This window comes from Cupressus sempervirens, chromosome 11 (assembly GCF_028749045.1).
Source record: "Cupressus sempervirens isolate cs-2001-9-10 chromosome 11, ASM2874904v1, whole genome shotgun sequence".
Taxonomy (NCBI): Eukaryota; Viridiplantae; Streptophyta; class Pinopsida; order Cupressales; family Cupressaceae; genus Cupressus; species Cupressus sempervirens.
In genome coordinates, this window is record NC_143128.1 from 352,760,983 (window position 1) to 352,783,264 (window position 22,282).

The following is a 22,282-nucleotide window of genomic DNA, read 5'->3' on the forward strand; positions in this document are numbered from 1 at the left end:
GAGTCCTACACATTATTTGGTAGCATGCCTTATGTACCAATCTTATGTTTCTGCAAGAACATCCCCAAAGACAAAGGAAAAGATCTAGGCAAATAGCTCTTATAATATGTATAGAAATACAGATCAAAGAGAGACTACATTAAGTAGATAAATGTAGTACTCAAGGATAATAAATACTTATCTGCACATCAACATCCTTGATACAAGTTGCTCCAATGAAGGTCCATGTGCATCAATCAGAAAATGCCTCCATGTAAGCATTTGTTAAACAATTTGAGTACACTATCTGTGCTCCCATTATCAAATTATTTGACAGACATCTCCCCTCTAAGGATGGCTCAAAATTGAAACTCTGATAGTGTCTCTTCTTTGATATCTCCCCTCTAAGGATTATTCAAATGGGAATTGAACATTGAAATGAAGTCAATTTGATGGCTAATAGGTTTTTTGGGAGGTAGGGTAGCAGGTTGTCCATCACTAACAATATCATTGTATTCTTCAAGCATTTCTTGCACTTCTTTAGGTAGCTATGTTTTCTTTCCTGCCTTTTTTAGCAACTGCTTCTTTAGGCTTCAACACTAGCGAAAACCCTATCCCTTCTCCTTCCTCCAAGGTCCGCAAGAAATCTTTCTCACCTACCACGAGTCCATTAAGACTTGGAGATTTCACTTCTCCCTCTTCTATTAAGGATTGAATCTTGAATGTTACACCATCTTTCTTGAATGAATATACATTTTTGGCTCCATCATGCATTGCTTGTCTATCAAATTGTCATGGCCTACTTAGTAGGAGGTGACATGCATCCATAGGTAGAATGTCACATAACACCTTCTCCTTATACCTTTCTATTGAGAATTCAACCCATGCTTGTTCACTTACAAGAACATATTGTCCTTTGTTAAGCCATGTAACCTTGCAGGGATTGCTATGTGGAATTCTTTTCATGTTCAGTTTGTTACCTGCCTCCTCTAACACAATGTTATATGTGGAACTTGAATCTATGATGACCTTACCCACTTTTCCCATCACCTTGCACTTCACTCTAAAGAGAGCTTTTCTTTGCCTTGGTTCTTCCTTGCTAGATTCCTTAATCAATGTCCTTCTTATCATTAGATTTTCCCTGTCTTCTGATTCTAAGGGTACTTCAAATGGTTTGTTACTACTACTAGATTCTTCTTGCACAAAATTAACTCTTTTTGTACACCCTTGGGAAGTAGAGCCTTTCTCAAGGCACCTATAGGTAGGGTGTCCCATCTGATTGCAATTGCAGCACTTTATGGTTGCAAAATAGGGTCCTCTACCTTGATTGTTGCTTCTTCCTCTCCTACCATTGTTGGAGCTTCTTCCCCTACTGAAACCCCTTCTATTGAAATTCCCTTCTTGCTGTTCAGTCCACTTATTTTCCCCTTGGCTTCTTGAGTCTGAACCTCTGCCACTATACCCACTTTGATTCCTACCATCGCTGCCTCTACCTCTACCTCTAAAGTTGGTGTCAGACTTCTTGTTCTTTTCTTCCACTTTCAATGCCAATTGGAAACACCTATGAACTCTTGTAGGTGTCCATAGGTTGATTTCCTCTTGTATGTTCCACTTCAATCCTCCTAGATACCTAGCCACCTAATAGGTTTTTCTTCTTGAGTCCCTGATCTCAAACATAACTTTTGAAATTCTTCAGTATATGTTGCTACATCCATTTCCTTTTGTTTTAAGCTCTGCCTCTTCTTGTGTATTTGAATCTCATAGTCTCCAGGTAGGTATTGTTTATTTACCTTGGCTTTCCAATTTGCAATTGGTTTCTTTCCCATCTTCTCCCTTTCTTCTTGGAGACACTTCCACCAGGTTAGTGCTGATCCTCTTAGCCTAGATTTGGCTACCTTGACCTTTTGTGCTTCAGTGACCCCCTCACACTCAAAGTGGTTTTCCACTCCTTCAACCCATTCCGTCACCAGTTCAAGGTCCATCTTCCCACTGAACAAAGGAACTCCTTTAGGACCTTTCCACCCAATGCCTTGATGGCTTTTAGGAATGGTTCTTCAAGCAATGGAGGGTTTGGCTCAAGTATGATGTCTTCCTCATCAACTTTTTCCTTACCTTTATTGCTAGTATCTCCTTCTTGGTCTATCTTCTCGGTTGCCTCAGCAACTTCCTCCAATTTGGTCTTCATCTCCTCTAAAGCTTACTCTAGAAGCCTATTCCTTTCCTTTTGCTCCTTCATCTCCTTGGCAAGTTCTATATTGGTCACCATTTTTGCTTGCCCTACTGATTCTTCATTATACAAAGACATGCCACTAGCCCCAAATCTTTGGTGGCTCTGATACCAATCTGATGTAAGTTGGTTTGCTAACTAGTTCTTTCTTTCTTCAAGGACTCACTAGGCTTTCTTCTAGCCTATTAGGGCTCCTCTTTGTCACCCTAATCTGAGAGGATTGCTAACTTATTCCCTACACCTTCCTAACCAGCTACGCCAATGGGTTTCCTACTTGCTTCCACCTTTTAGGCACCACAACTTGCTCACCAAGATCATTTTTCCACCAATCTTCTCCCTTCTGCCTTCTACACTAAGTGAGAGGTTCATTCTAAGGATTCTAGGCCTCATTCATGCTCCTAGTCTTGAAATACAAAGGTCTTTCTACTGATTTCTTCAAACTAGCCCAAACTGGCCTAATTAGGGCTAGTAGAATTAGGCCTCCAAAGTGGGTTTTTGGGCTATAACTCCAAACTTTTCTTAACAAGGTGGCAAACCAATCTCAAATATGGATATCCTTTTAGAAAAACTATGAGATTTAGTGGGTTTCAAGTTCCCAACCTGTCTGTACACTCCCTTGCTATTTTCATGCCTAAAAACAAGGGTTTCTAACATTCCCAAACAACATTCATTAGGGTCTGATAAAACATATGGCAAAACTAGTCTTGGAACCTTCGCCTTTGGCACAAGGCTTCCTTACACATCCATCCTCATCCTATAACTCTCAGATTGAAGTATCTAACACATTAAATCTATCAAATCCCACTTGCTAGCACTGTGACCACCTAGCCATGCATCTAAGGCTTGCCTAGGCCATCACTTTAAAAATAGTTGCCAAGCTTTTCTAGGTCTCTCTTATGCTATGTACATTGTACAAGGGCTCCACTTCCATATCCCCAGAAACCATGATGACTCCACGGTAAGGATTCATGGAGGAGTCATTTTCCCAAAAATTGTCAAAGCAAAACAGCGAACAGACTATGTACAATTGATTTCTAGACTATGCACAAATGAACTTTGATCAACTTGAACTCTAAAATGTAAAGTATTGTAACAACATGAACAATAAGAATCCAACACAAAAAAGAGTCTTTCAATCCATTAATCCGTACATGCAAACAAGAAGCTCAGAAACTGTCAAATTCTGAATTATATCTCGTGGATCCACTTAGAAAACTTTGTTTATTACAACCTCCAACTCTTGGGATGGGTTCACTTGTTTTAACTTTGACTGACTTCATTTAGGAACTTCCAAATTTGTCCACTATGATCCATTTGTGAGGCCTCACCCCGACCCTCCGTAGTCCTAGTTGTTATTTTATCATTTTGTTACTCACGACTCGAGATGGTCGAGACACTATCAGATACTTGAACATATCATATTATTTCATGTTGTGTGATGTTGTTTTCAGATATTGATGTCCGTCATTTAATGCTTTATGTATATGTATGTGATGAATTAAGTAAAATGTAGGATTAACACATTGAGTTTGGAATCTTTATGATTAAGGATATAAGTAGGATGCAAGAAACCCTGATTTATGTATGTTTCAATTTATGTAAATTTCTGATACGTATATATGTACATGTGATTTTCGGGACTACTGATGTGTGCAATGAGTGTGCAGATATTTTAGTCGAGGAAACCGACGGAGGAACATAACTGACCTCTATGTGCTAATTCTAAAAACCTTGTTGTTCGTAATTCAAGTATTGTATTGTGAGATGTGTGAATGTATCTTTCCATGTTAGTAATTGTGAATGTCTCGTAATTATGTTCTGTCAGTGTCGCTTGACACTCGTAAATTATGTTTGCCCTTCAACGTGTTGATTAGGGTTAGGTGTGTACCCCTTGGACTTATTTTATTCCTAGATTTTATTTGACTCTAAACCTCTTTCCTAAGGCTTTAAACTTGATTTATTTATACCCAAAGGGTATGGGTATGGGTTAGGGGTCTTTTCCAACCCCTAAGCCCCTTTTGTTGACTTTTGAGGTCACTCAAAAGTCCCCTTTTTGCCTTTGTGCGAAAATTGCAAGTGGTTGTCATGAGTTGTCTTACCCCACCTCCTTTTAGGGTTTAACCGTAGTATGGGTTGAGTTGGGAGTTTCTAGAATGGCAAGTGGGTGGGAGAAGTTATTGAGCCCTTGGGTGGTTGAGTTGGAGGCTTATTTAGAGGCCTTCCTTGGACTAGGTGGGTGGTTACCCAATCTCTACATTTAGAGAAGATTTCTTGAAGCTTGAAGGAAGGGGGGATACTCTACTCAAACTGGTTCATTGCCATTACCTCTTTGTGAAGGTAGGAAACTCTCATCTCCCTTATTTAGTTCTTATGTTTTGTTTCATGTTCTTGTTACTTTGTTGTTGTTTCACTGTTGTATGGTTGTGGGCATGTTGGGAAGATTTGTAAACCATGTCTTTTTGGTTATTTTCCTTTATTGTTTATGTTTGAAATTTTGAGTTTCCTTGCATGGGTGTTTTGGTATTACTCACCCTAGGAGAGGGCAGAAGTGACCAATTTTGGGAGAGGTCTGTTTAGTTGGACTCCAACCTGTGTAGAGTCTCTTCTCAGGATGAGAAGAGGGATAAAGGGTAGGGTGTTATGGGACCCTACCCGTCAGCACAAACCTGGTATGAGTATAGCAAGTTTAAATGGAAGAACGGAAGTTCTTGGTTATTGGCCCCGATTGGGCATCTGAATTGGTGTTGTGTTTGACTTCTCCAGTTGGAAGAATCCACCTTTCCCTAGTGTTGATTCATTGTGAATCATATTGTGAAAACCATGTATGAATATGTATGTTTGATTGTCTCTTGGTTATGCTTGGTTGTCACCCGATCAGATTCTGCTCCATCCATGGTTCTTGCAATGTGTTGTAGCAATAGTTATAAATCCCTTGATGAAGGTCATGAAGAAAATTCTATCAAATTATTGAAATTTGGGATTGAGATCCTATTGTAAATTGTATTTTAAACTTATTGTAAATGGCAACGAAGCTGGGTTTTCTTCCTGATTCTTTCCCAGTTGAGCCTTTGAATCAGGGTTGCCAATAAAATTGGTGTTGAGAATATTTTGTTTGTCATGTGATTTATTCGTGGTTTAAATTTAGATGGATGAATCTCAAAAATAGGATGGAATTGAGGATGTCAATCTGGTAAAATTTCAAGTTTTTTTTCCTTTATGTTGAAAACAAAACTTAAACCATGGATGTAGATTCAGTTTATTTGAGCAAATTTTCAAGTTCTTTATATGTTCATTATATGATTAAAATGAAAATTTATGTTAAGAAAAGAAAAGAGAATTATAGTTATAGTTATATTCAGGATTTTAGAAGATCAAATTAATATTGTATTATTGTGAGCAAACTATTGAACCTATGTTCTAAAGCCATTAAGAAAATAAAATAATAATACCCCTTTTAGAAAAATCAAATACATTGCTTTAAATTTCATACTTAGAAAGATTAAGCTTCAAAATTCTTCCCCAAGAGCAAAATGCTCTCTGGATTTTGTATGGAGGAATGTTTTCTCCTTTCCTTGCAACAGAGAATCTTTAAAGATTCTCTTAACTATACTTTTGAATAAATATGAATAACTAAATAAATAAATTTTAAAAAAAAACACAAAAAAAAAACTAAGATCTAATATCCTAATGCCTTTCTCTACCAAACAAACTTTTAAACATTACTCCTCCACCCATAATCCCTTAAATCAAGGCGCAGCATTTGGAGACTTATTCAGTAATGTACATGGTTGCCTGTCCCCATGTCACATCTCCTTGATTCTTCTCAAGTGAGCGCTCAACTTGGAAGAAAGGACCCTTAGTTTGTTTTAAATCAAGCGAATTAAATCTTTTGAACTGCCATCCTTTCCATTGGGTCGCCCACCTATCTTTGGACTGACACAGGTCAGTGGTGGGAAGCGTACCATGTCAGCGCTTGGGGAAGCGCAGGTAACGGGGTGACGTGGGTAAGCTTGGGAATGCGCCCCAAGTTTGGAATGCGCTTGGTAATGTGCAGTAGTTATGAGGGGTTTTTGGTGCTGAGGGTGTAGGGATAGGCTAGGAAGTAGATTAGGATAGTAAGGTATATGCTAAATTTCATTTATTTTCATTTTTAGTTTTCTTCTTTTCCTTTGTGTGGTTAGTTTTTATTATTAAGTTTAGATATCTTTTTAGTTATTAAATGTTAATGAGTTTAGATTAGTGTAGGAAAGGATTAGTTTTAGTTTAGATTAGTGAGTGATTAATTTACATTCTTTGTAGTTAAGAGTTTATTAAATTTAGTTAATTTTTAGGTTTAAGTTGAAATGTTAGTTACATTTTTAGGTTAGTTTGTTTTATTATTTTAAAGTTTTGGATAAAAAAAAATTCAGTTATTAATTAAGTTTGTTTAATAGTTTAGTTTAGGTTAGTAATGTTTTACTAATGAAATCTAGTTTAGATTTTAATTTATTCAATTTTCATTATATTATTAATGTCATCGTTAACTTAGAATAATTCTTAAATCTATAAATGTATTTAGTTTTATTAAGTATAATTAGTGTCAGTACGTTTTATTGTGTTAAGTTTTAAATTTTAAGATACTCGAATTATTCAATGGTATTCAATTTAACTGTAAATTATATTGTTAATATCTTTAGAAATGCTAAATCTTAATAGCATTATAGATTTTAATAAAATGGAGATTAGAGTGAAGTTAAATTAAGTATAGTTTATGATAGTTGTTTTTTTTATGTTAAAATAGTTGTAAAGTTTAAAGTTAATAAATTTGAAATACACATGTTTTGTTTTAATTCTAGTTAAGTTGTTTTTCCTTAAAGTGATTTTTTTTTATATATCGATAAATTTGTAAATTGATAATTGAGTTCTATAGTTGATTTTGATTATATACTTCCAATGAATCTAAACTTGAATACATTTCATTGTCTTATAAATAATTTTCACATATTATTGTAAGTTAATGTAATGACGTAATTTTCGTCAACATAAATCTAATAACAAAGGTTTCAAAATTTTAACGATGTATGCCCTTACAAGATATGTAACTTAAAATGTAACAAAGAGAATCCTTTCTTGCAACACGATCTCAATCTTATCAAACTTTGAGCATTCTAATAAATGTTTCTTATTGTTGAAAGTAAATGTAAGAACATGAGTTTATCGATATCAATCTTAACAATGTACTCATCCACTAGAGTTTTTTAAAAACGTACTGTAGAGAACCTATACTTAAAACTGTGATCATAACCTTATATTTTCTTAGAGCATTTTAATTAAAATAATCAAAAAGATTGGTGTGTGTTTTTGCCCTCGTAGTTTGGGCATGACACCATTTATGATGTCTAGGCATGACTTAGCATTTAGAACATGAATTTACATGATTGTGACCATTTTTACCTATTTGACAACTTTTGTACAATTGACATCATTCCCCAACTTTTACCAAATGACTTAAGTATAGCCCCCAACCTATGCACGAGGATGTAAAAACATCATAGAGGGCAAGATAGCTCAAAACCACACCTTTCTCAGGCTGCTAGGGTGTAAGACCCATAACCCTAGATTAGCCTCCTAACACCCAAAACACAAACAACCTAAAGCAAGAAAACCAAACAACCTAGAGTGGATTGAACCCAGTCAAATCCACCTAGGAACAAACCCAACAATGATCTTCTAAGGTCCAAACACACCTACCTGACTTGGATAGGGTCAGTACAAGCCAAAACCCAACATATAGAGTTAGGACTAGGAGTTAGCTTTAGTGATCCTACACCATAAATGGTGCACAGGCAGGCACCTTCTGATTTGTGCTTCATCGTACCTATGTTTTAATCTTGGTATATCTTTCAACATGGTAAAGATAGTTTGATAAAAAAATGTTCCTTCGAATTTTGTGATAGAAGACTTCCTTTCAGATTACAACATACAAATCTTCATTTCACTAAAGAGAAGGCACAGGAAACGAACAATACTCTAATACCATATTGAAAATGGTTAAATTTATCTCAGATTAGAGTTAATGAATATCTTTTCTATATTTCAATCAGAAATATAGAATGTCAACTGTGAATGTGATACAAATTTCTATGTTAATAAACACTGAATATTTGCAAGGCTAGATTTAGTTCTGATAATACCCGATTTACATATATATATTTCTTTGAATAGACATGTCCATTCAGGACATATCACTTAGTATGCACCTATTCAATACTAGTAATCAAACCCAATCACTAATCAGGGTTTAGATCACACTTGTTCTTAACAATAACCATGCTCATGAGATTGCCGTTAAGAATTTATTTGATTTGATCCCTGCATCTCATCAATATGAAGAACATGAAATGATTACTGTAAGTCACTAGGAATCTGCCAGAACAGATTTTATAATATACTTGGCACTTGATAGTATGTAAATGATATAGATTATCATTAGAATATCTGACCATAGCTATCATACTTTAACAAATTCCTTACATCATTTATTGCTTTTCAACTGTATCCAATCTGCATAACTCCATACATGCTAAGAAGAAAGAGGGACATGGGGCAAGCACAATCACATAATGGAGCCTACAAGGAGGTGGAAGAATGATTACAAGCATAGAATGCTTTCGAGACAAAAATGGTCAACGAGCACTCAATGGAACAATCAAGAATGCATATTCATATTTTGGTGCAGGATGCTTTTGCTAGACACAAATACTTTACACTGGGCAGCAGCATGAAGATCAATAAAGGATGATGTAATAGAAGTCGTGTCTCCTCAAGCACTTTATTCTTTCATCATGCATTTGTAGTTTGTAATTGACATATTACAAATAACAAAAAAACAAGATGTAGTTAGATGTGATAATATCACGTGAAAAGTTGTAACATGTAATAAGGGTTTAAGTGTGTTAGGCTTGCAACTTTGAATAAGTCAAATTTAGTTAGAAGTTTGTTAGAAAACAAATCAAGGTGGTGCTTACTTTCTTTGCTCTACTTAGCTCTACGTCACTTATCCCCCTTTGACAACAATGTCAAAGGTGCATACCTATCACAATTTATCTCCGTGACTACTCCCCTTATCGAGTAGTCCTCTTTGATCAACAATCCAGTGTAAGGTTTAGTCTAGGAATATCATGGACTGATGCATGATCTTTCTGCTCTACTTCAGGCATGATAGGGGTAATGACCCCTAACTTACCTCTAAGATACTGAAACGTATCTTTTTGAAGAGGTTTTGAAAAGATATTTGCTATTTGTTCTTTAATTGGAACATGTTACAACCTAACCTCTTTCACTTGTACTTGCTCTCTCAAGAAGTGATACTTAATGGCAATGTGCTTTGTCTTTGAGTGCATCACCAGGTTCTTTGATATGTTGATGGCACTGGTATTGTCACAGTTTATTACCACTGATTCCATTACCCTTTCCTAAATACCTTCCACTAGTTGTTTGATCCATACTACCTGTGTGTAGTTTACTACTGCACACACAGCTGCATATTTGGCTTCTATTATTAACTGAGAAATGTAATTTTTCTTTTTGCTGGTCCATGCTACCAGTCTCCCTCCAAGAAAGAACGCAACTCCATTCGTGCTCTTTCTGTCATCTACATGTCCTGCCTAGTCAGCATTTGTAAAGACACCGAGTTCAAAGCTTTCTTTATGAGGATGCCATAATCCATATTCTTCAGTACCCTTCAGGAATTTGAAGATTATCTATACAGCAACCAAGTGTGTTTCTTTAGGATTGGCAGAGAATCTTGCCACTATCCCTACTACCTGTGCAATGTCAAGCCTATTGTGCACCACATACTGTAGTTTACCAATCATGAACCATAAATTGTTTCATTTACTTTCGGGCTCTCATCTTCCTTTGACAGTTACAACCAATCACCATTGGGGTGCCCATCGATTTGGACTCCTCTAGTCCAAAGGTCTTCAGAATCCCCTTACATGCTTCATTTGACTTGTGGAGATTCCACCTTTTAATTGAGACACTTGCAATCCAATGAGGAATTTTATCTCTCCAATCATGAATATCTCAAATTCTTTCTTCATCTCCTCAGCAAACTCCTTGCTCATTTTATTATCACCTCCAAAGATGATATCATTTACAAATATTTCTAATATTAGCAGCCCAACTCTTGTTTTTGCCTTCCAATAGATGTTCTTGTCACTTGTTCTCACAAATCCAATCTTAATCATATATGAGTGGAGTCTCTCATACCATGCACAGGGTGTATGTTTCAATCTATGCAGGGCTTTCTTCAGCTTGCATACTTTGTCTTCTCTATCTTCTGATACAAACCCCTCAGGTTGATCTATGTACACCTCTTCTTCTAGGACTTCGTTCAGGAATGCAGACTTTACATCCATTTGATATACTTTGAATTTCTTGTATGCTGCAAATGCTAGAAGTATCCTAACCCCTTCTAGCCTAGATACTAGTGCAAAGGTTTCTCCATAATTAATTCCTTCTTCCTGTGCATATCCCTTGCAGGCAAGTCTGGCTTTGTTCCTTATTTACTTGCCCATCCACATTCATTTTGCTTATATATACCCATTTTGTGCCAATTACATTTTTTCCCTTTGTCGAGGGAAAAAAAGTCCATGTCTGATTTTTCTCAATCTGCTCAAATTCATCCTCCATAGTCTTTGAGTAGTCTTCATCCTTCAATGCTCTCTTGTAGCCTTGGGCTCAACTTGTGAGAGTAGATAAGTACTCTCTCTTTTGCCTTTCTCCTTGTCATCACTCCAGCATCTTTATCTCCAATGATTTGATCAGCTGAGTCATATCTCCTTACATATTTTGCTAGCACCAGTTCTTCTCTTGGTGCTTCATTCACTGGCTCTTCAAGCTGAACTGCTTCTGCCTGTACTTGTTCCTATGCAGCTTCTATGGGTTCTTTTGCTACAAGTGCAGTGAATGGTGTGTACACAAATTGCTTGTAGTCTTTTGGTTCTTTGTTTCTTCCTTCATCATTTTGCTCAGAGAACTCATTACTTTTATGTTTGCAGACTCCACTATTTTGTTTGTTTTGGTGTTCAAGCACTAGTAAGCTTTTCTCATTGTGGAGTATCTTGAGAAGATTCCCTCATCACTCTTAGGTTCAAACTTTCCTTGGTACTCATCCCTTTTCACATAGCATTTTCTTCCAAAAATTTTGAAGTAACTCACTGATGGTAAGTGTCCAAACCATACCTCATGGGAGTTTTGTGCATACCTTTCTTTACCTGTATCCTATTGAGGGTATATACTGTTGTGCTCACTACTTCTCTCCAATAAACTTGTGCAACATTTTTCTGTATCATGCGAGTTCTGGCACAATCTATAATTGTCCAGTTTCTTCTTCTAACAACACCATTCTGTTGAGGTGTTTTGGGGACAGACATCTGCCTTTAGATGTCTTTCTCCTCGCAGTAGCATACAAAATCTTGTGAGGTGAACTCACCTCCCCTGTCTGATCTCAGGCGTTTCAAGGCTTTGCCTGTTTCTCTTTCCACTTTGGCCTTGAGCAATGTGAACATTTGGAATGCCTCAGACTTTTCTTTCAAGTAGACAACCCACATCATTCTAGAAAAATCATCTATAAACAGCATAAAATATCTATCACCAGCTACACTCTTAGTCCTCATGGAACCACACAAATCAAAGTGCACTATTTCTAGAATGTGTTCAAAAGAAAACAATTTACTAGAAAAACTTGAACTGGCTAGCTTACTCAGTTCACAATCTTTGCACATAGTATTATCAGGTTTAGTGATCAGAGGCAGGCCTCTCACACATTTATTTCTTCCTACCTTTACAATGCTATCAAAATTTACATTGCATAGCCTTTTATGCTAGAGCAAACTATTTTCAGATTTAGCTACTAAACAACTATTTACAATAGAGTTAAGTTACAACAGGTTACCTCTGCTTTTCTCACCAGTTGCTAACAAGTTACCTGTCTTGCCTAAAATCATGCAAGACCCTTTATCAAATTCAAATCTATAACCTTTGTGACTAAGTTGAGATATGCTCAACTGGTTATACTTTAGTCCTTCCACCGAATATACATCATCACAGTTGGTGGAATCATTCAGGTCTATGGAACCCTTACCTATTACAACACACAAAGCATCATTGTTGAATCTGATTGTTCCTATATCACATTCCTCCACTTTGAGAAATTTGCTCCAGTCTCCATACATATGATGAGCCACTGTCAATGATCTAATTTTTGTTGTGGCTTGTACTCAACACCAAAGCGCTTTCTACCAATTCTTCCTTCACTGGAAATAAAGCTATCTCCTTCTCACCATCTGAACAGGTTAACTCTTTGTCAGTCACGCCTTCTTCTACAAGATAGCAATGCTTCTTGCCTCTATTTTGTAACTTTTCCACCTGTCATTCTTCTCTTTCCTATCATTGTCAGGACACTTTGAAGCTATATGTCCTACCTTGCTACAGTTGAAACATTTCAAAGGAAGTTTACTTCCCTTTATCTTGAGGCAATCTCCTTGCTAGCAGCGGCTCTAGCTCTTCTTATTCAGCTTCTTCAGACACGAGACTCTCAAGGTCTCTACTGATTCTAGAAGTGCTCTCCACTTCTCTTCCTTTTCTAGGTACATCAGGTGTGACAAATGCTTTGAATCTTGATTCTCCCTTAGAAAGGTTGTTGTCATAGTTGCTTAGCTCAAAGGCTATGAACTTCCCTATCAAGGCATCAAAGAGACCTCACCTTTCTCCAGTGATCTGAGCTCTTGAATGGTTGATACCCTTATGGCATATTGTGACTGCAGCGTCCTCAATATCTTGCTTACCACATCATCTTCCTCTAGTTTGCCTCTAGCTGCTCTTATGCCAACCACCACATCTTTTATCCTCTTACTGTACTGCTCAATGGTCTCTCCCTCGTACATCTCTGTGTTATCATACTTTCCTCTCAAGCTATTAGCCTTTGCTTTCAAGACATGCTTGTCTCCATCATAGATAGTCTTGAGATTTTCCCAAATTTCATATGCTATGTCAAGACTTTCTACATCGCCATATTCAACATAAGAGAGAGTACTTACAAAGGCATCCATGGTAGCGACATGGATTTCTTTCTCCTTTAGTTGGTCTGCATCAAGTGGTGCAACAGGTTGGACGTATTTGGTTTCTACATGATTACAATACACATCTCTCAATTTTATGAGATCCAGCTTCAATTTCCCACGCTACTGGACATAGTTTTCGTTAGAACACTTTGGTGCTTCTCTTTTCATCATTTTGATCTTTTCCTCAAGTTACTAAGCTTATATCTTCAGCGAACTAGAGCTCTGATGCCAAATGTTGGTCCACATAATACTGTTTATACTGAGAGGGGGGTGAATCAGTCTAATACCAGTCAATTCAGGCTTTTACCTTTTACCAGGCTGTGATATTCTTATCTGTGGCCTAATTATTCATCAAATATATAATATGACATGCAAGACAGAAAGCATTCACACATAACACTAGTATATGTCATGGGAACCCGATTTCGGTGTAAACCATGGTGTGAGGCGATGTTCACAAAATTTGCACACTTGTAGAGTGTGCCGGTCAAGAGCTTATCCTTGTTAGAATATTACAACGACATTGTCAAGTGCCACCCAATTCAGGGATTTGAGAGAGACCTATTAGAGTCTTTACCTAGTTAGAGGTAGCTTGGTTAGAGGGCTTAGAACACAAGTGAATGTGTTACCCAGTTAAGGGATTTAATACAAAGGACTTGTTAGAGTCCACCCACAATGGGATTTACTGTTGTAATTGTAAGAGAACAACATGAAGTTTGACAAGTGTAAGATAGCTACTTATCTTAGCTTGATTCAGATCACTTTGATGTTCATACACCAGTCTGCAACTTGCTCAGCACTCCCCGGCTCTACAACTCAAACTTCTCGCTTCTGTGCTCAGCTCTTCTCTGCTTCGGCATTTCTCCTCACTGTGTTTAGCTCCCCTGGCTTCATTCAACACACCCCATCTTGACTCTTGACCCCTTCTCCTTTCTCTTCTTTTGTTCTCTGTGATTGCAGCAGCCTAACACTTTGGCATTTCAGTTTCTTAATGTGCAATCCACTTGTCCATTCAAATGTGAACGACTATATATCGTTCCTCTACAATCACTTTCAAACCCTAATATGAGAAATCAAATTTAGAACTCTCATGCGTCGCTTTCAGAAGTTGTTAGGCACACTGCCCCAAAATGGAAAGCCATAGGTTTTGAGTGACTTCTGTCTGCTCATTGGCAGATGAAATAAACAAACACAATCTAATCCAGAAAACTCAGTGCTTTACAAATGGATTGTGGAAACCTGTTACTGTTAATTGAATTCTCTCGCTTTTATTCCCGTTGGAGCTTGATATGACAACTCCTCCATTCTTCGAGATGTCAAACAAATTCAACCTGCTCTATGACGTGTCCAATCCCATGTTTCTTGCCTTTGTCCTTGGGCCTTGATGCTGCCTCAATCTCACCAGTCATCACTGAAGACTCCTTTTTCATCCTATCTTGTTTGGCTACCAGTCTCCACTTCCTATCCACCTGTCCAGACTTTTCCCCAATGTCAAGTTATACGTAGCCCACTTTGTCTAAGTATGTGTGAAGATCACTCATCTTCACCTTTCCACTTTCACCATACTCTAGTCCCTTCTTAAAAAGGATTGTACTAGTGTTCTTACTTGTCTCACCAGTTTCCTTTCCTGTACCAGTTTATACTTCAACTTTTTCTTGCCATCAATGACAACTTATTTTATAACTGGTCTAACTGGTAAGCTCCGCCAGTATTACTCCTTTGACAATTATGCTAAAGAAGACCTAAAGGACCAGCAAGAAGTCAACAACATGAATTCTGATTTTTATATCAGCAGTTACATATCTTCACAACATTGTGAGGATAAAGATGAACCGAGTGATCATAGTTCTGAAATTTCATGTGATGGTGATCTTTTCATTGATGAATGTGAAGATTTGTTTGTTAACACTTATGGTGAATCAGAAATTTCAGAGTAATCCTCAATGTGTATTGAGGGCTTTTACAGTCCACTCAGAGATTTGTCACTGAGATTTTATGATGTGGCAGCTATTCATTTATTGGTTGGTGATTTTATCTTTATGCCTACTTCAGTTATCAATGGCTTCCCTTCTTGGTTTACCATCACATTTCCAGATTTGGCTTGTCCTTCAGAAGTCAGTGAGTTGTAGGAAGATTCGTGGAGATATCTCATCTTGCAGTACATACCTTATGATATGACTATAAAAGGGTGCAGTGACTACATTTTTAACGTTTATATTGTTGACTCGGATTATAAAACCGACCCCTGGGAGGCTGATGAGTTGATTTCAGTGCATAATGGACTTGTCTTTCACAACCTCATGGTGATCACTTGTTAAGTTGATTGATCCAGGAAGATAATAGATTGATGAGCATTTTTTCCTACTCCCAAGTTCATGTTAATAGGTTGATTTGGGATCCAGGAATTCACAGTATAGGAGCTTTGATTTTCAGGGTTCATAATGAGTGGGTTCACAGCTTGGGGCATAGAGTTGTTATCTTCAGAGTAGCACAGCTAGAAGATGAAGCAGAGTTTTTAAGACTAATTTGGGATCCAGAGATCTTATGGATAGATGAGTTGCACATGGACACCTTGCCCCACAGTATGACAGGATGCTATTTCCATTGTTCTAGAATGGGTCGTAGAACTACTTGTGGACTAATATGGGATCCTGGTATTGGTTTACAGATTCCCAAGGTTGCATGGGTACACGTATCCACACCCGTAGGAATGCATAGCCGTGTACCCAAGTATTGGGTACTCAGTGAAGAGCATCATAATAAGGACCTTGATTAAGATTTCTGATTTTTGTTTCGGCTTGTTTGTGTATCAGCTTGTTGTTTATCAAGCTTAATTCAATATGTAATCAACTTGAAACTTTGATAAAATAATGATCAGTAGGAGACTTTATCACTATTCAAGTCAAAAGTTTATCATTTACAATATGTCATTGTTGACGTGCCCAAGTACCCCCATCCCCATGCAACCTTGCAGATTCCTGATTGCTTGAGGACAAGCATTCTCAAGGAGGGAGTATTGTAATATCCCATTCCTGGGACATTAGGAAATTACAAGTCTGCTTTGTTAAATAATTAAAAAAGTGACTTATTTGTTGATAGTGGAAATTATTAAAAGGGTCATTTTGATTAAGAAGGGAGAAAAGGTGATAAAAGGGGAAGAGGATGAAAAACAGAGAAGGAAAAACTGAAGAGTCACAGCTTGATGAATCAAAAGAAAGAATGGAGACTCATTTGGTATGCTTGAATTCAGTTTGGTATTCAATTTTTTCTTCGAGAAAATTGGGAAAGCTTTCCATCTTTCATGTTCTAAACCTTAGGACGGAAACCTTCAAGTTCTTGGTGGATTGGATGCAAACCAAGTTCATCAGCTGTGGTGAATTCATGACAAAGTTCACATCTGCAGTTACAAGTTCATTTATAGTTTTACCATATGATTGTTGATACTGTATTTTAGATTGGATTTTATTATGTTATCATATTGCTGATTATTATGATGAATTAATAATTTTGAGGATCTTTATATTAACATTTGCTGGTTATTTTACTGGTTAATCTGTAATCTGTTGCAAAGTTTTTTCTGTTTAATTTTCTAAAAATTGTTTGAGAGTTTTGGGTTAAATATCCGGGCAGGACATTTCAGCTTCTTTGTTGTTGGACAAAAACCTGTTTCACCCAACCTTGGCAGATTCGCATAAGATTCATTGGGCCAAATTGCAGGTGGAATCATGGAGGTATAGTGCAGATGTTAAATGATTGAATATTGTAAAATTTTCCAGAGGTTTGCAGGTAAACAGAAAATTATTGTTTCTTTGACTATCAGATGAGAGTTTATTACATTGACTGGATTCCAGGTGCCACCTTTTGTGGCAAAGGAATAGATTTGGATGACGTATTCTAGAGATTTGCAGTTTAAAACAACCTCATATTGCTGGCATGGGAATTAAATCTTGCTGGGTGATGGTGATATTTGATGTTTGGGGTGATTAAGTTGCTGCTGGTGACAATTTGAGTAATCTGGGCATGGGTTTTCCATGAAAGCTGTGTAAAAAAATTCTTTAACCCGCTTGCAGCATTCATTCTCAATGGGCACTGTCATTGGAGGAGGTTGTGAGCATTGGAAACTACCTTATCTGCCGATTGCCAACAGTTCTGTAGGGACGTGAGGTTTTGAACAACAATACTGCAGGCTGCAATAGGAACACAGAGATCTGAAATATCAAGGCGTAGCATGGTTTGCTGGCAAATTTGAGGTGGACATTTAATTAAGGAAGCATTATACGAGCATGGAATGAGTGATTCTCTCTTCACAAACAACTAATCTTGATATGTAAAAATCTGTTGGTAGTAAGTTCTGAATACAAGTTTTCTATGCCTATGAAAATGTGGACAGCAATTTGAAATTCAATTTTTTATATAGATTAGCCCTATGAATGAATGACAAGTGTTTTGGAAAATGTTTGAGTCCTTTATGGATTGTTGAAAGGGATAAATAATGCAAATGTATTCTAAACTATTAGATAAATTATTACAAACAATTTCAGTCTGAAAGCTCTTCTCCAAAGAATGCATTCAAGCTGTTTGACGGAAAATCAATACTATAAATTTGTGAAAGTTGCAGTATTTTGGGTTCATAAATATTCAGATCATTACAGTTGCAAATTTGATAAAATCATCCTGGTAGAGGATATTACAGGGCACGTCAGTTTGTCAGATGAACTAGCCATTAGCAACATGTAATTAAAGGTTGAGAACAACTTTTTGGGAGTGACAATAATGAAGTGATGTCACTTATTCCTATATCCAGAACTGTTCTTTTGTGCTGAATGGGTTGTTCTCATTTGTGATAGTCAGATGAATTATGTATGAAAAGATTGTTTTATGCTGCATCAATTGGACATAAGGATGCACAGTTCATATGTGAACTAAACCTGGGCACCAATTGTCAAGGATGAGACCCCTTGTCGAGAGTGTTTATGAATCGATTGTGTTTTCTTACATCCAATTCATGCATGATACGTTTTTGGGGCATTATGAGGTAATTTGAGGATTTTGAACCCCAAAGAGCAGTTAAGATTCCATCTGAAACAAAAGGACGGATGTCCATGTTAGTGAACAATGGCATTCTTCTGATTCCCTGAATCACAGTACATAGGTGAGCTACATTTAGATGGAGCTTGAGGGATTGACTTGCATGTCAACATGAATAACCCTCAATATTTCATGTAAGCTGACACGCTTTATTGCTGACCAGTCTTCAATTTTGATTTTGGAATTGTAAGCAGTATAGTAAGGTTGTAGTCTTTACATATATTCAGTATAAAACTGGGAGTTAAAGTGGAGATCTTAATCTCTTGATAAGCATACTGCACAGAAGACTAAACACCCTCACTTGTTCCTAGAAAGCTTGCAGGACAGATGCAAGATCTTCACTGGATTTCTTCCTACTTATTTGTTGATCTTCATTGGATTCTAATTCAAATAAAAAACCTGAGTCAATTTATAAGCTATCTAGATCTTGGATAATTCTTTACACATTAAGTCTACACTAGATAGAATTTTTTATTACTTAAATCATATCTAATCATAATGTGGTATGAAGTACTGGTCCAAACGTGCAGGGCTCTCAGAACAGGTGGAATAAAAATTTACTAATCTGTTGATGAATGGCATAAAGGGAGATTTAACCAGGAATTTATAAGTAAATAGTGATAACTGGGTGAGCTGTATAGTGGATGGTCTGTGCCACGGATCTCATTTCCTAACCAAAATATGGCAATTAATCTGTCTCAGAAGTTGAGGTATCATTCATTCTCTCATTATTGCTAAGATGATGGGAGTCAGTGTGGTATTGCAGAATTAAAGTTTAGTGTTAAGTTCTCTCACATTTTATTGACCTAGCTTGAATGGCCATTGGTAAGGTTCTGAATCTGGTTATCCTTGAAACAGATGGAAACAAGCTATACAGCAGTTGCTGACAGTTCATAATAATCATTTATTATTCTTTCATCTGTGTCTGTGATTAAAGAAGCAGACTGTAAGGTGATTCTGTTACCTATGATTGCAAATACAAGTTTGCCAAACTCCTAGGATTCAACCATGATATCGTAATTCACAACCATAATCCACAAGTGTAGTTAGTATTTACAGTCATAGATAACAAAATCACCTTATAATTTGCTTCTGTAATTGATGACACAGGATGTAAACAAAATTAATACATGAATATTACCAGCAATTACTGTACAGCTTGGTTCTGTCTGTTTAAAGGATATCCAGAATCCAATCCCAATCAATGTTGATTCAAGCTCGATCACTACTATGTCCATTTGATGGTTTACAAATTAGGCACTTCTTGAAAATTTGTCATTATTCAATATTTGATGTTACTTACTTAAACGGAATACAATGAACTTGACGCAAGCATGATTATTTTGACTATTTCTCTGGTTAGTGACTGATTACCCTTCTGAAACCAATTCCGAAATAAGATGACATGTGAAGGGACATAAACTTGAGGGAAAGAGTAAACAAGAAAAGATATACTATGCTCTAGAGCTTCCACCTTTTAATGAGAGATTTACTTCAAAAATCAAGTAGATAATTAAATTATCAGCTAAATACTGGTCAGGTTATAGAGTTGTCTTGTTATGTACTTAATTCACCTCGAAGGTGGAAGAAAAGAATTCATTGTGATCGCTTTTACTAAAGGACGATCAGTTGGATAAGGTAAGTGGCCTTATAGAAAGATCTGAGCGCTAAGACACGGCATTGTTAAGGTTGCAACCTTGATCGTGTGTTTGTGGAGGTGCAATTACGTATAATAGTAATTTCATAAGATACCCATGGGTATTATTAGAAGATTACGCTCAGAAAAAGGGTAATCGAGAAAAGTATCCATTATGCTTATCTATTGAGGGACCGTGTTTCATTGACACATGAAAGAACCTCGTATTTGAGTCAAAAGAGAAAAAATTAAAAGCCTAGTACAATTTTTAAAGGCTGTGTCCCATTTATCAGCCAAGGCTATTTTTAGTTCCACTATATATATATATATATAGACTTCTTAAATTCGGAAGGTTAGAGTATCTTAGTGTCGACAGTCTAGTTGCAAAATAATTGCATTTATTAGTTAGATGCTAGTTGCACGGGAAATAAGAGTTAAACCTCTCCATCTAGCTACCTTACTTCAATAAGTTGGTCCAGTATTCAAGGATTTTTACAATTACAACAAATTGCAAGTGGAATCAAAGCGGCCATACAAACATTTAAACTCAATAGTCTCGCCTCTTCACACCTGGTTACGTACCCCAAAAACGCATATTTCAAGTGGTCTGAATATTCTTAGGTGCCTAAGTTATTTAAACTTTTTATATGAGCTTGGATCAAAATAAACAGCACAAAGAATTACAAAAGATAAGATATTCAATAACCCAGATTTTTAGTGAGCTTACCACATGCAAGGCCAAGCAAGCAGCCAGGTTCCAATGGGTTTGTCCAGGCGAGCCAAATGAGCGTATGGGATCGACCATCTCGGAAGGTATTTATCAATCCATGACAAGGCCTCCCCTCTGTTTACCATAGTTTCTCTCACCCCAGAAAAATGAGCAGTGGACTGGTTTTGAAACCATAGTCTATTTCCAAGCACAAGCCCTATACATTTACAATTAATCAAACCCGAAGGCTGCAAACATGAAATCCCACTCTTGAGCTTAACCAAGTAACCACCAGTAAATTCATACTTATTTGCCAGGCTATGCGAATGCTGATTAACTGGCGGCGCCGTGGAATAATGATGTGGGGAAGGAAGATGAGAATCCGGAGATGTAGTTGGAAAGTTTGTTTGCCACAGAAAATGAATAAGAGAAGAACATATAGGTAAGCATCTCTTGAGACTAGAAGAAGAAGCAGACGAGTAAGAAAGCAATTGAGCCATACCCAACTCTTCTTTTACAAATGAATCATATTCAAATCGAACGAAAGGAACTCGCGAACTGATTCAAACTAAATCAAACAACAGGGACCATGATGAAATGAGTACCGATCAGCTAAAACCTTCAGCAAAACCCCAGCTGCTGCTAAACAATGCGGAACTGAATTCCAGGTGATACCAGGACAAAGTTAAAAAATTGGCAATGTGCCTGCAAAAATTCGTACGATTTGCTTCAGCTTCAGCAAGTTCTGATAATATGCATCTTACACTGCATTACAAACACCAAATTGCCTCATTGATGTCTGTGCGTTCCTACCTCCATCACTCAGCAATCCTTTCGGGATCTTTGGGCCGGCAAAATTTGAACTTCAGCTATTCTAGTTTTCTGTTTACATTTTGGGTTTGTTTCGTTACTACTGTCTATTAGAACAGAATCTAATGGACGCATAAGGTCTCTGCACTAAATTTCTTGGTGTTTTTTTGGATAGGAGATTTTCTTAATTGAATAGTAAATATTCGAAGTTAAAATTGATTTATCTTATAATATCAGAAATTTGATATTTATAATTAGTAAAAATAAATAAATAAATTTAGTGGTAAAAAAAAATTGTTTAAATTAAACCTTTTTCTACCATGAATTTTTGAAAAATGGCTCATAATATATGAAGATTGGGAGAAAAACAATTAAGAGTTTTCACTTTAGTGAAACCATGTGATTTGATCCACTCCGATGAGGTAATGGACACTTCACAAATTGATTTGTAATTCTAGGTCGTTGCACTCCCTTAAACCCAAGAACCAATATTTTGAAGAAGGATTATATGCCCCTTTAGTCTTCATCGAATACATTATGGGAGGGAATGGTGGCCTCAAAATTTGCATCTAGGATTCTTAAATAGTGGGTAGAGTATTCAAGGATGGTAGGTAGCTCTAGGGCAGAAAGCTCGCAGGGCAATGAATGCTCAAACTAGGATTAAACGATGCAACTAGTAAAAGAATATTATTAGAATAAATTTGAGTGATTAGGTATGGATTGCT

At 36.8% G+C, this 22,282-nt stretch overlaps 1 protein-coding gene across 4 annotated transcripts in view; it reads right to left on the minus strand.

Moving 5' to 3' along the window:
- Window positions 1-21,754, minus strand: part of LOC149529533 (4-hydroxybenzoate geranyltransferase 2-like) — a 154,611-nt gene extending 132,857 nt beyond the window's left edge. For 3 of the 4 annotated variants that reach the window (XM_089808647.1, XM_089808644.1, XM_089808645.1), the window contains exon 1: window positions 20,766-21,754. In XM_089808647.1, the coding sequence (XP_089664773.1) occupies window positions 20,766-21,247 (482 nt within the window). In that variant the 5' untranslated portion in view covers window positions 21,248-21,754. The remainder of the gene's footprint in view (window positions 1-20,765) is intronic. The other variant, XM_089808646.1, reaches the window with a different exon arrangement.
- Between the last annotated feature and the right edge of the window lie 528 nt (window positions 21,755-22,282).